At 35.6% G+C, this 15,234-nt stretch overlaps 1 protein-coding gene across 11 annotated transcripts in view; it reads left to right on the forward strand.

The window, feature by feature from the left end:
- LOC102266138 (platelet glycoprotein 4) overlaps positions 1 to 15,234 on the forward strand; it is a 91,238-nt gene that overhangs the window by 60,535 nt on the left and 15,469 nt on the right. For all 11 annotated transcript variants that reach the window (XM_070369696.1, XM_070369697.1, XM_070369698.1 and 8 more), the window contains 3 exons: positions 8,113 to 8,273; positions 12,914 to 13,061; positions 13,897 to 14,076. In XM_070369696.1, coding sequence (XP_070225797.1) covers positions 8,113 to 8,273; positions 12,914 to 13,061; positions 13,897 to 14,076 — 489 coding nt within the window. The remainder of the gene's footprint in view (positions 1 to 8,112; positions 8,274 to 12,913; positions 13,062 to 13,896; positions 14,077 to 15,234) is intronic.

The following is a 15,234-nucleotide window of genomic DNA, read 5'->3' on the forward strand; positions in this document are numbered from 1 at the left end:
TATTGTGACGATAGAAGGAAAAAAATTTTTTTTAATGTGTCAAACCAAAGAGATAACAGCAAAGATGATTGGAAAGATACTAACATGGGGTAAAATTTAGGAAACTTTTGAGCATCAGGCAGAAGACTAATTAATGACATGACAGGCAATAGTACTGTATATTTACCTGTAGTTGTTAGATATAACAAAATCTGCATTTAGAGACGGGTATCAAATATACTGAAGAAGGAAACGGCAATACAATATACTAGTAAGTTATATGCGACACATACTAATATATTATACTATATACTAAATAAAGCATTTTTTAGTCCTACTAAGAGCTTCATATATACTAATTCATTTAATCTTCACAAATATCAATGAGAACATACTACCATCACAAGACCTTAAATCAACCTGACAACTCACCCAGCCAAAAGGAATATGAGTTAGTTTCTAAACCTAGGCAATCTGAAGGCAGAGATGAGATGATTTATACATTTTGCACTCTCTAATTCTACAACAGAAAGTGTTGGAAAGTGAGGAGACCAAAAACAGGAAATGTTATGTAGGACATGACCACTTTCAAGGAGAATTTAACACTCACTTTTAAACAGATCTTTGCACAGTTTGCACAAAACAAAAGGCTCTCTGGTCTAGTGTGATGGAGTATGTAGAACTGATGTGTGATGGAATGCAATGGATAGAGGAACCAAATAAATAGGGAAAAGAGGAGTAAAAATTTCAAACTACAAGATGTCCAGTTGTGTTCTTGATAGAAGCATGCATACCTTAGAAGAATAAAGCACAGAGGTTTTATAAATGATTTGAAAAGAACATCAGTGTATATTTCAAAGGGAAGGTTCAGAGATTTGTGCATTATTATAGAGAATACAGATAAAACTAAACAATAGATATGTTTAAGGAGAGTTTGAATATAGAGACAAAAGAGCAGAGAAATTATTACACTATTTGTGCATTCAGAGGTAAGTAGGAAGACAACAGAAAACAGAAAAATTATTTTATATGAAGCAATGAAAATAATAGACTAATTTTTTTAGAAGTTATTTTGAAGCCAATTTTTAAGGAAAAAGTAAAATTATTTCAGATAGATGAAAATTAAGGAAATAGTAGTTAAAACACAGTCACTAATAACTTTAAAATTATATTTTCAGTAGTGCTGAGTAATAAAGTGGGATAAAATAAAGAAATAGAGTGCTTTCCCTTCTTATTTTTGAAATGAGGCTTACCTGCAATCTTTGGGTCACACTGTAACCCAGCTCAATATTCACAGACTAAGACATCATCTCTAAGACATCACCTCTTGGCCTTTTGGTTAAGATTAAGTGGCTCAGATGGTAAAGCATCTGCCTGCAATGCAGGAGAGGTGGGTTCAATCCCTGGGTCAGGAAGATCCCCTGGAGAAGGAAATGGCAACCCATTCCAGTACTCTTGCCTGGAAAATCCCACGGTCAGAGGAACTTGACAGGTTACAGTCCATGGGTCGCAAAGAGTTGGACACGACTAAACGACTTCACTTTCACTCTTCAAGACATCATCAGAAGCCCTTCAATGGTCAGGAGCTGTGTAGTATAGTTAAGACAGCCTGCTTTTGCTCTCAGATTATCATATAGTGGTGTTGACCTTGCTTATTTTAATTATGTAAAGATGTTGGGACTTTTTCATTTAAATAAAACTGTTTCTTTTAAATTTAGTTTACAAAATTATTTTAAATATGAGATTAGCATATGTATCTGTTTGGCATACATGTAGAGGTCAGATCTTTGAATTATGTGTAAGCACAAAGAGCCAAGTGTCTTGCCCCTGCCTCAAGAGCACTTAGGTTAATGCTGCTATTTTACAAATACACATATATATATATATCGGAGAAGGCAATGGCACCCCACTCCAGTACTCTTGCCTGGAAAATCCCATGGATGGAGGAGCCTGGTAGGCTGCAGTCCACGGGGTCGCTAAGAGTTGGACACAACTGAGCGACTTCACTTTCTCTTTTCACTTTCATGCATTGGAGAAGGAAATGGCAACCCACTCCAGTGTTCTTGCCTGGAGAATTCCAGGGACGGGGGAGCCTGGTGAGCTGCTGTCTATGGGGTCGCACAGAGTCAGACACGACTGAAGCAACTTAGCAGCAGCAGCAGTAGTGGCAGTATATATATACGTATGTATATGTGTATATATATATATGTGTGTATATATATATATATATATATATTACCAGTTTTTCTCTACAATTAAAACTCATTGCATGTAACTTGCATTATTTAATGGACTAACAGCAAATTGGCAAAGTTATTACCTATATATAAGCACCATAAAAAATTAAAGTGCTTAATTTAAAAAGATAAGAAAACCATCTCATTTTGTTCTCTAGAGTTGGGACTCTGATACTTTGTGGTTCTCAAAGATGACACCTGATACCAATATCTGAAATGGCATAAAACAGTCGATACATTTTACCATTATATTTCTTTATTCACTATTTCCAAAGGAAATTTTGTAGGGTTTTTATGCATTATAGATAATTACGCATTATGTAGGGTTTTATGCATTATAGCTGAATGCTTTTATACCAGTGTTTCAGATCATGATTCCTAGTGGAATTGAGTGGGACCAGCAGATTTATGCAATCTTGCTAGATAGACTAAAAGTCAATGGCATGAGCTGCCACAAATGTGGAAAGCAGAAATTATCAAAGGACTTCAGAAAAAGGTCAAAGTTCTGGCACCACTCACAAAGGATAATTTATCACCTGACACCATAAAATACCACTTGATTAATATTGCTGAATATTATATAACAGGCAATTTTAAATAGTTTGAATTCACCTATTATATTAACCGTGGAACATCAAGATAGAAAATCAAGATATCTTTTTCAATTAAAAGACTAATGTTCAATCATACCATCATTTAATTACACCATTTCCTTTCCCTATTCTTGAAACAAATGATCTTCTCATAGCCAAAACATGCTTCCAGATAAAATAAACATAAATGATTATTATTTTGACTTATTAAAATGACTATAATTTCAAAGCAATAGTCAATATTTGACAGTAAACTTTATACACATATATATTAATTTCATGATGTATGCTTAGACTATTTCTAGATATGATAAAATAATTTTTACCTTATTATAGTATCTAAAAGCTCAAAAAAGTACCAGACATATATAGGTTGTTAAAGATAGTAGAATTTGCTCTAAATTTAATATTAATATATGAGAACATGAAATAATATAAAATAAATTCTAAATTTAAATAGTAAAACATGGATTAAACATGTATTTGCATATTAACTCCAATAATAAAATCACTTAAAAATGTTTTAAGAAACAGCAAGTCAGCATGTGTACTTTTCTTCCTCCAGCCCAATTTAATATCAACATAGTATACTTTTCATGCCAAATAAAAACTCTCCCATTTTAGGTTCTTACATAAACACTTGGAGGCTGATTTCCTGAGTTTCAGAAACACATTATATGTAATCAATTCCACCAGTTGTTAGTCTGAGGCTTAAGTGATGACTTGATAATAACCTGAGACCAAAACCACTTTTTGACTGTTAGCACAACTGGCTTTAATATTCTAATCCTTGCTTTCTCTTTCTCTCAGCATGTATACACATAGGAGAAAATGTTTTGATCATAGGAAGACTGCTTGTAACTGGTTCTAAACGGAACAAATTGTGGTAGTGAGTGAAGAAGATAAAGACTCTTTTCAGTATGTTTCTGCTTTTTAGGGAAGTTTTGATTTCACTGGATGGAGAATAAATATAGAAATGATTAAATAGCAGAAGTGTCACAGGATTTTACATGAGTTATTGCCACATGACTGGTTCAGGCAGGAATGCTATGAATGAAATAAATAATACAATTATACCATATTCCACCTATATTGACTTTCAGAAATATTAATTTCATATAATTCAACCTCATATTATTTCCAATATTATTATTATCCCTATTTTATAAATAAGGAAGCTGAGGTAAAAGAAATCAAATAACCTGCCCAAGTTTAAATGGTTAGCATATGATCAAACTGGGAATCAAACTCATAGCATCTATTTTATTGTTAACCACTTCACTCTGGGCTTCCCAGGAGGCTCAAACAGTAAAGAATCTGCCTGCAATGCATGAGACCCAGGTTCGACCCCTGGATCAGGAAAATCCCCTGGAGAAGGGAACGGCAACCCACTCTTACATTCTTCCCTGGAGAATTCCATGGACAAAAGATCCTGATGGGCTACAATCCATCCAGTCACAAAGAGTCGGACACAACTGAGCGATTAACACTTTCACTTTTCACTCTAGGCTTTGAGTAAAGAAGCCAATATACTTAGTCAGGTTGGTAGTAGGGTAAGGAAATCTATTCATAGATTAAAATCTGCTTTATATGATTCCATCTTTCAGTACTATATAAGAACCTTGAGAAGTGGGACAATATTATTTTCTGCATATGTATTCTATATAGTTCATTCAAAGGAACATAGTTAGACTAAAGTTGCCCATCATGTGGATGAGTACTGCTTTCCCAAGTGACCACAGGACTAGATAGAGGGTATTACAGTCCCAGACATCTGCCTTCAAATTAATGTAGCAAAACAGAACTTTCAAAGTACATGGCTTTCAACTCAGCTGAAGACCATGCCAGACTAGAGTCATTAAGCTTAAATCCAGGGCTAAATACTCTGAACACTTAAAGTCAGGGATAGATACTGATGTATGTATCAGCCAAGGGAGAGGATCTTCAATTATATTACTTTTTTTTGTACATATAATTTCACCTTTGTATTTCAAATTTACTGAAAGATCCACAAAATAGGCCAGACAGTCCAAAGTCAATTTAAAATCAAGGCCTTTTAAAGTCACAAAGAACTTAAGCTCCTTTTTAAGAGGACCTTATGATATATTTAGTCTTGATAGTCAAAGAGGTCTATACAAATTTCTAGTACCTACGTAGTCTTAGGATCAGAAGAAATTCATTCCTATTATGACTGATTCAATATTTTTCTCTGTCTCTGTACAAATTGTGGTTTATAAAAACCAAACAAGATTGGCGTGAAATGCCGGATTCACCATTACCTACTACCAAATTATTGTGCAACATTGAATTAGATATCTGTTTTTCTAGGACCCACTTCCACTACTAAAAAAAAATGGATGGTGTTCAGATCAGATCAGATCAGTCGCTCAGTCGTGTCTGACTCTTTGCGACCCCATGAACTGCAGCACGCCAGGCCTCCCTGTCCATCACCAACTCCCGGAGTTCACTCAGACTCACGTCCATCGAGTCAGTGATGCCATCCAGCCATCTCATCCTCTGTCGTCCCCTTCTCCTCTTGCCCCCAATCCCTCCCAGCATCAGAGTCTTTTCCAATGAATCAACTCTTTGCATGAGGTGGGCAAAGTACTGGAGTTTCAGCTTCAGCATCATTCCTTCCAAAGAAATCCCAGGGCTGATCTCCTTCAGAATGGATTGGTTGGATCTCCTTGCAGTCCAGGGGACTCTCAAGAGTCTTCTCCAACACCACAGTTCAAAAGCATCAACTCTTCGGCGCTCTGCCTTCTTCACAGTCCAATTCTCACATCCATACATGACCACAGGAAAAACCATAGCCTTGACTAGACGAACCTTTGTTGGCAAAGTAATGTCTCTGCTTTTGAATATTCTATCTAGGTTGGTCATTATTTTCCTTCCAAGGAGTAAGCGTCTTTTAATTTCATGGCTGCAGTCACCATCTGCAGTGATTTTGGAGCCCAGAAAAATAAAGTCTGACACTGATGACCCTAACTCTAAAGCTAGAAATTCAATGCAGTCATTTCAACTCTTTGTGTTTCAACTTCCCCATTTAAAAAAGTTATCTCCAGATTGACAAATAAGACAAAGTAACTCATGGCCCTTAGAAGAAAGACATGATACAGTTACAATGTTTCTTTATATAAAATGCACAAGCCTTAGGGAGATTTCTGTCCCACCAAGTACATTATTTGGAGAACGTAATGGCATCCCACTCCAGTACTCTTGCCTGGAAAATCCCATGGATGGAGGAGCCTGGTGGGCTGCAGTCCATGGGGTCGCTAAGCGTCGGACACGACTGAGCGACGTCACTTTCACTTTTCACTTTCATGCATTGGAGAAGGAAATGGCAACCCATTCCAGTGTTCTTGCCTGGAGAATCCCAGGGACGGGGGAGCCTGGTGGGCTGCCGTCTCTGGGGTCGCACAGAGTCAGACACGACTGAAGTGACTTAGCAGCAGCAGCAGCAGCAAGTACATTATTGAAATAAAATATGTGTATTGAGAAGTAATGATAAACAATTGATATTATACTAGTCTTTAAGATTCTACAGTGCGAAAGCAATAATGTGCATGTGTATATGTTCATGTGTGTTCTCCTCTCATAATGTCTCCTGAAACGGGTAAATGAAAATAGCTTGCAGCTTCCATGTAGATTTCAGCTTCAAAACCCTGCTCATTTACAGTAAACACCTTTACATTTAGAATAGCCATAATACTTATCTATACATAATTTTGTCTTGATTTGGGTTTGCTATGGAATTAAGACTTTTTAGGAGTAATAAGGCAATCTTCAAGGACAATTGCTTGTTAAAAGTACTAAGGTCTCACACTGCTTTAACAGTCGCAATGTACCCAGTGTAAAAGGATTGTGACAGCACAGGATTTTGTAATGACATTTTAGTTGATGCCCTGTTCTTCTCTAAGGAATTCTCTCTTTCTCTCCATTAAGCAATAAGTCAAGTATCCTGAAGATTGCTAATTCACTTTGACTTCTACCAACTAAGTGCAGAGGTGACAGGAACAAAAAATAGTAACTCGGTGTAAAAGAGGACTAGCCTAAGGGTCAAGATTAGGATCTTCATGGTGATTCTGCCACTAGGCATTTGCCTCAGTGACCCTCGGGCCAGATACCTGGTTTCTCAGAGTGTCAGCATGCTCTCCTAGAAATGTGCTAATGTTCACTGTCCTTTTCTGATCCATCATTCTATGAATTGATGCTTCCTGGTGAACTAAACAAACAGGTGACATTGTTCTTGTGGGTTTTTTAAGGCTTATTTTCTGTGAAATGCTTTCCTTCCTCTTCCTCTAGCAGTAAAAGGGTAAGCTGGAGCTTTACACCTGAGTATGTGTTCCTTCCAAGGTAGTTAATTGGAAACATTGCCTGCCACAAAGTCACCTTTGTCTCCATTAGCTGCTAGAGCACCATAGGCTTCTTGCTCAGAGAGTAAAAGCCTTGGAAGGAACCTGGGAGAGCATCTATGGTAACTCCCTCACTTTACAGATAATAAAATTGACCTTAAAGGGTTTGGTGACTCTCTATTCTGTCTCAGCTCCTAAACTATTAATAGATACTTATATATCCATACTAAAAGATACCTAAACTAGTAGATACTTCTAATGTTGGATTTTCTGATTTCACAAAAAAAGAAAAGAAAACTTCTGTATTTCATCTTTTATTTTTAAAGTATTAACCTAATAATAATGAATTAGACTACTGTAATCTTGGAAACATGTACTAATAGGTTTATGCAAATGTACTGAGAGGAAAGCCTCATTGATCAGGGTTTTGAAAGGGAGAAATCAAAGCTGTGTTTTTCTTAACAAATGTTAACTGACTTTCCCCTGAAGTATCCAAATTCTGAAGAAAATGAGAAAACTTCTAATTCCACTAGATTTTTCTGTTTTTCCATTTTGCCTCTTCAGTCTGAATCATTGATGGTACATTAGAAATTTATATTCAACCTGATAAGTACTTTTTTGAAATGCTTTAATCTTGCTTAATAAATAGTTACAAATTATTGCAATATTGAAATAGGGTCACTCTAAAGCTTGCCAATGGTTGGCTTACAATCACCAGACATGTTTGCAATATTACACACTGATTTTCCTTGTAAAAGCCTAACTGAAAGAGATTGCTACCATAATGTGTTGAAAACATTTCTGTTGCAAGCATGTGGCAGGTTGCAAAGGTTTTCATGAGCAGGATACTTCAGCTTGGTCTTTCACTGACTAACGAAAAATTTTAAACTCCCAACAGGTGCCCATATTGGCTACAAAAAAATAACCCAAACATTTTCTTTTTCATAGGAAGTTGTCCTTGAAGAAGGCACAATTGCTTTTAAAAATTGGGTTAAAACAGGCACAGATGTTTACAGACAGTTTTGGATATTTGATGTGCAGAATCCAGATGAAGTGACAGTTAACAGCAGCAAAATTAAAGTTAAGCAAAGAGGTCCTTACACATACAGGTGAGTCGCCAAAATACGTGGCACTCTTTCCTTGAACACAGGTATTTCTGAAAAAGCTTCCACTTGACAAATGTCATTGTACTGAAATGTACTTATTATTTTCTTACCATTAATATATATGGAAATATTTTGTTTCTGCCTACATAAAATCCTAATCTAAGGATTTAATGGTAATTAAAAAACAGGTTTTATTATGAATTTACCAGCATCAGTTAACTACCCTACATGTAACAAGTCACATGTGTTTTATACTTTTGGCATATATGTTTTAAAAACTCTGAAATATGCATCTAAATAGAAAAAAATCTATCAAAAATTTAAAAAATGAGTATTTTAAAATCTTAAAATTGAAAAGTGTAGGTACATGAGTAGTTTTAAAAGTATGGCTCCTGGACCAGCAGTATCAGCATCACCTGGGAACTAGGCAGAAATGCAAATTCTCAGGCCCTACCTTAGACCAAGTGAATCAGAGACCCTTGGTTTGAGACTGGTAATGAGTTTTACAAATACTCTGGGTGATTGTAGTACATAGTCAGTTTTGCTAACCACAGCATTAAACTTCTATGTAAGTAAAATACCTGCTTAGGATTTCTATTCAAACTATTTTTCAGGTCTTAAGAGTGTATTTATGCAATAGTTTCATTCTTATATTTTCTCCAGTACAAAGACTGAATAAAAAATACCTTTATCTACATGCCTTAACCGTTTAACACATTTTGAATAGAATCTAAGATCCATCAGATGTAGGGGGAAATAATTAGCCAGAACTTTTCATTTTGTAAATTTAAAAATCAGACTGACACCAGGTAAGTTAAATGGTTTGTCCACAATGACAAAATCCTGGAAACTGGTAACTCCTAGATATTTGCATACATTTTCCCCCTATCAAAATTATAGATTGAAGTGCTAAAAACACTAACCTTAGCCAGGTATTAGGACATTTATAGACCCATATGGGAACAGAATTAAGTCCTGTTGTATCATTTGCTATATAAATATGATTTTTCAAGGATAATTACAACTAGTTATAGACAATAATCAAGTATTATCACAAAAGTTCATATTTGTAAAGATTTATAATTCATAGTTTTACTTTACTTGTTTTAGGTAGTCTATAATTATATAATTTCTTTCCTCTCCATGCATTAATTTATTTCTATATCAGCAACTCTTGATCAAATATAATGAAGTAACAGTAGTTGGGAGGGTGATGCCTGCTGCTGTAACATAATATATAAGCTGTAGAGTGCCATGGTACTATTCCATCCTAATAATTATCCCCATCTCCTGTCTTCAGACATATGTCTATGACTATTCACAACTCGGTCAAAGAAGTCTTGGTTTTCATTGTTACAGAAAATAATCTTACTTACAGAAATATTAAAAAAATTTTTTTTCAGTCTTATACTTCTTAGATAACTATCAAAAACCTGATATAATAAGATATCTGAATATCTTATTCCAAAAAAACATGTACTCTGAAAATCTAGAACTCACGTATGACCTAATACAATCTAAGTATAACTGACTAAACTTCGTTATAGCTCAGTTGTTAAAGAATCCGCCTGCAGTGCAGGAGACCTGGGTTCAATTCCTGAGTTGGGAAGATCCCCTGGAGAAGGAAATGGCAACCCACTCTAGTATTCTTGCCCAGGAAACCCCATGGACAGAGGAGCCTGGCGGACTACAGTCCATGAGGTCTCAAGAGCCAGACATGACTTAGCGACTAAACCGCCAAACCATAACTGATTAAAAATCATACCCTGAGAGAACTGAATACATGTGATAAGAGAAAATAGGTGGTATTTGAGATCTGTCTCATCACAGGTTTTGCTTAATTTTTTTGCTTGTTTGTGTGTCGGGGGGTATGTTTTTACTTTTAAGGGTATTCATTGTGGAATGTAAAAAACAATCATAATATAGAATCCTGTCCCAGTCCTGCTCTGGATAGGTGATAAGATACATATCTTATTCTTGGAGGCTAAAACCTTCATGATAAAAATAGAGTGGATTAGATATAATTCATTTACTTGGAGAAGCAATGAGGTGAGGGTTGGAGAAGTTGGATTTTCAGCTAAAGTATGTAAACAAACTCAAATTTATATAACAATTCTAAAGGAATCTCATGATGTTTTATGATGTTGCCAAAGGAATCCTTACTGTCTACCTAGATGCCCTAAATAATGGGAAAAACAATGGTTACCTTTCAGAAAAAGTTAATAGTTTGAGAGTCTTCCATGTGCTGAGGTGAATTTACTTCCTATCAATTACACCCTGAATTCAGTTGAAATTGGAAGTGGAAGAGGATGTCCCTCCTCAACAGAACCACACAGGCTTATTTGCCTTTTAGCTGCTGAAGTGAGCTTGATGAAACTTTGACAGGGTGTGACATGAGTCAAAGCATGAAACTTCCTGGATTGAGATGTTAGTTATGTATATCATCTCTATGAAGACCTGGTAACTCCTTCAGAATATTCTCAGATAGAACATTAATTTTTTAATTACTTTGCTTTGCCAGGAGTACATGGAAAACAAAATATGAAGCAATTTCCTCCCTTTAACCTTATTAACCAACACTCTGTAAAACCTGTGTACATTCTAATTTTTAAACAAAAACTTGAGTACTTATAATCTCTTTTTCAAGTACATTGTAAACACAGACTTCAGTTAGAAGGATTTTTTTTCTGTTAGTGAGTGCCATCTGCTGGTATAATGTAAGTACAACTAAGTAAACTACAATTTGGGTCACAATTATGGCTCAGGTGGTAAAGAAGCCACCTGCAATGCGGGAGACCTGGGTTCGATCCCTGGGCTGGGAAGATACCCTGGAGAAGGGAAAGGCTACCCTTTCCCTTCAATTCCCTCCAATATTCTGGCCTGGAGAATTCCATGGACTGTATAGTCCATCAGGTCGCAAAGAGTCAGACACCAATGAGTGACTTTCAGTTACTTACACTTACTTATATTGCTATTATTTCAATTATATAAATATAAATGTTCCTGAAAATTATTTTAATTTTAAATATGAATATGTAATATCATTTTAACATATAACTATCTAATATAAAAGAGTAACTGATTAGTAATAGATTCTCCAGGATGATGTCTCACATATTTATATTCTTTGTATGTCTACACTACTCCAAGGAGAATAAACAATAAAGAGCTTGATGAAATTGTATTAGAAATAATATATATTTCCATATTTTTGTGAATTCTCTTTTTAAAGAATGTAAAAAATAATTTCTTCATTCAAAACTATTTACCAAGAACTTATCCATGTACCAGACACTGCTTGGGGATACAAAATACTCATAATACCTATGGCATAGGAACCTACATTTTTATTATACTTGATTGAAATCAGGTCAGGCTTTTCTGGTTGGTTTTGTTTTTTCTATTTCAGTCCCATATTTTGTCAATTTTTATCTTAGATAACAACAAATAACTATTAGATCACATGATAGAGACATTCGGATATATGATAGAGCAGTGAATAATGTACACCTTATTTCATCTCAGTAAATATCTTGTATGTACAAAATATTTTTTTCCCATGATATTACCCTTCACCACATTCCTAGAAAGTAGTTGGTACTCTGCCTAGAGATTACAGCCAGGAGCTCAGAACTAGTAACTATTCCATACATGGGGTAGGGTTGGAGAGGAATTGATCTGTGATGTGGAAATATATTGTTAGTTATCTTTGCTGCTGATACTGCTAAGTCGCTTCAGTCGTGTCCGACTCTGTGTGACGCCATAGACGGCAGCCCACCAGGCTCCCCCATCCTTGGGATTCTCCAGGCAAGAACACTGGAGTGGGTTGCCATTTCCTTCTCCAATGCAGGAAAGTGAAAAGTGAAAGTGAAGTCGCTGAGTCTTGTCTGACTCTTAGTGACCCCGTGGACTGCGGCCCACCAGGCTCCTCCGTCCATGGGATTTTCCAGGCAAGAGTGCTGGAGTGGGGTGCCATTGCCATCTTTAACTTTCATTAAAATAATGAAAATTATAGCCAAGCCAGTGATAGAAAGGCTATTTACTTTGAACAGTCCTTCTAATATAAGAAAATGGGCTCATAATATTCCCCTGCTTCAACTTCTGTATTTTCCCCTCACCCTCAAGATAAAAGGTGAACATCTGAATGTAGAATGCAATCCTTTAGTCTTTGAAATATTGCTCATTTCAGTGGCTGTGTTTTCTACCACCCCCTTCCTCAGACACTGTAAACCAACCATGTTGAAACATGTTATTTACCATGTTCTTACTTATCCTATATGTTCTACCATATTTTACCAAGTTAAAGTTCTATCTTTCACTCAAACCACTTATATGGAATTGTATTCTGTCCATTATCCCACCATAACCATCCCAAGCCTGGGTTTGTACCTATTCTGTCTTCTCACAGAATCTGTGTAACCTCCTATAATAACATGTATTCCTTCTCCCCTGGTATGTACATCTAAGACCTTCCTTCTCTAATTTGCTAGAGTCTCACCATCAGCTTGCTTATCCTTTTTGTCTACTTGTTTAGCATAATTTCTGACACAGTCTAGTCTATGTACTTAAAATTATTTGTTGCAAGAATGAATGACATTCATTTGAAACAATGCTTTTGAGTTTTAGTTCCTCCTGTTTTTCAGAGTTCGTTATCTAGCCAAGGAAAATATAACCCAGGACCCTGAGACCCACACGGTCTCTTTCCTGCAGCCCAATGGCGCCATCTTTGAACCCTCGCTATCAGTTGGAACTGAGGATGACACATTCACCATTCTCAACCTGGCTGTAGCAGTGAGTAGACAACAGCAAAATTACTGATTTTGAAATCCTCTAGAACCCAACTGTAAATAATCTCATGATTAAAACTGCAATTAGATATCTTTTTTTTTTCATTTTTATAAAAATGCTTTCTTATGTTATTATTTTGAATTACGATCATTTGGAAAGATGACAAGATGATAGAATAAACAACTGAAGACTGATTAGAAGACCACTTAGAGTGTATCATTTTAAAAAGGATTTATGGGGCTTCCCTGGTGGCTCAGTGATAAAGAATCCACCTGATAATGCAGGAGACATGAGTTCAATCCCTGGTCCAGGAAGATCCCACATGCCTCAGAGCTGCTAAGCCTGTGCACCGCAACTGTTGAGCACGTGTTCTAGAGCTGGGGAGCCGCAACCACTGAGCCCACATGCCTCAGCTACTAAAGTCTGCACACCCGAGAGCCCATGCTCTGCACCAAGAGAAGCCACCACAATGAGAAGCCCGTGCACCACAACTAGAGACTGGCCCTGCTCAAGGCAACTAGAGAGAAGTGTGCACAGCAATGAAGACTCAGCACAGCCAAAATAAATCACTAATGAAATAAATAAGTAAAATTTGTCAAAAAGTAGGACTTAACTTTGAAACTCCTCTTCCTGTGGCCCACACAACCACAGAAAAATGTAATCATTAAGAGATGAAGAAATAATATACTTTAGTCCTGGCTAGATTTGGCAGTCATTTTAAAGATAGCTGGAAATTGTTTTATTCAGTTTAATTCTTGTATTTATATTTATTTGTTAAGAAAGTGATATTGCAGTTGGTGTCTTAAACCATGATTTTTTTTTTTTTTTTTTTTTGCAGGCTGCACCACAGCTGTATCCAAATACATTTATGCAAGGAATACTCAATTCATTTATCAAAAAGTCCAAATCTTCTATGTTTCAAAACAGAACTTTGAAAGAACTATTGTGGGGCTATACGGATCCATTCTTGAATTTGGTTCCATATCCTATTACTACTACAATTGGTGTGTTTTATCCTGTGAGTAACAATTATAAATGTTGATACTGTTAGACTTTAACTGGATAAATATAATCACATTGGCAATTCATAAGTTTATCATTCAGTGTGTTAAACCCTATTTCAGATCTCAGAATACATACCATAAGTTTTAAAAAATCTCTACCTCACATGGATTTAGCTTTCCTAGTTGGGAAAATTTACTTATCTGAATTTGACAATTAAGTTTAAGATTAAGAAGTGGAAACTTGATTAAATGGCCACTTCTTAATCTTAAACTTAATTGTTATAAGGTGCTAAGAGTTTGAATACTGTTTTTGGTTTTGGTTTCCTGTCTAAAAAAAAAAAAGTTTAAGCTGTATTTTATTTTTGTTAATTATATTCATCATATCATTCTTTAAAAATTGTTTCAGTGTAAATTTAAAAGTCACCTTAAATTGTACACAAGATTGATACATCAGCATGTTGTATTCTCTCGGATTTAGTTGGTAAGAACTTCTGTGAGTGAGTGCAGTGCTCAGAGCTGATAAGAACTTCTATCTACAAACTCATGAAATGGCAGTTTGGAGATAAAAAGTGAATTTGGTGATGTACTTAGTTATGGCAGAATGTTCTGAATTACAAATAGGACAAGGTGACTATTGCATGGAAAATTTTACTGTGATTCCTTTTGGCACTATATGAGATATTAATTATATTTTGCAGTTCATTGTTATTTTACTTTAGATGGTTTTTAGCGTTGCAAGTTCATATATCAATCAAATATGAATACAGAAAGCCTTAAGGGAGATAAATTCAGTTACTATTATTTCACTCACATATTCTTATTTCTTTCCTCGGCTAATTCTGTTGTTAATTTTGTGCACTTCGTCTTAGTAACTACTTAGAGATCATAACATTGGACAATGTCCAGACATTGGTCATTTTTCTCATAGGTTTTGTTCACTCTCGCCTCACCTCAATATATCAGGAGTAGTGATCAAAATGGCCTTTCTGGATTAAATAAAACAGAGAGCGCTAGAATTTGATCACGACAGCTTTGGCATTTGTTATCTTACTTTGTCTCGGCATCTAGCACTTATTTTTAGTCACCTTTTGTATTCTGTCTTTTTAAAATATTAAAGACCAATAATTTTGAAACTATTGCATGTATATTTAAAATCGTATGAAATAATTATG

This window comes from Bos mutus, chromosome 4, assembly GCF_027580195.1.
Source record: "Bos mutus isolate GX-2022 chromosome 4, NWIPB_WYAK_1.1, whole genome shotgun sequence".
Taxonomy (NCBI): Eukaryota; Metazoa; Chordata; class Mammalia; order Artiodactyla; family Bovidae; genus Bos; species Bos mutus.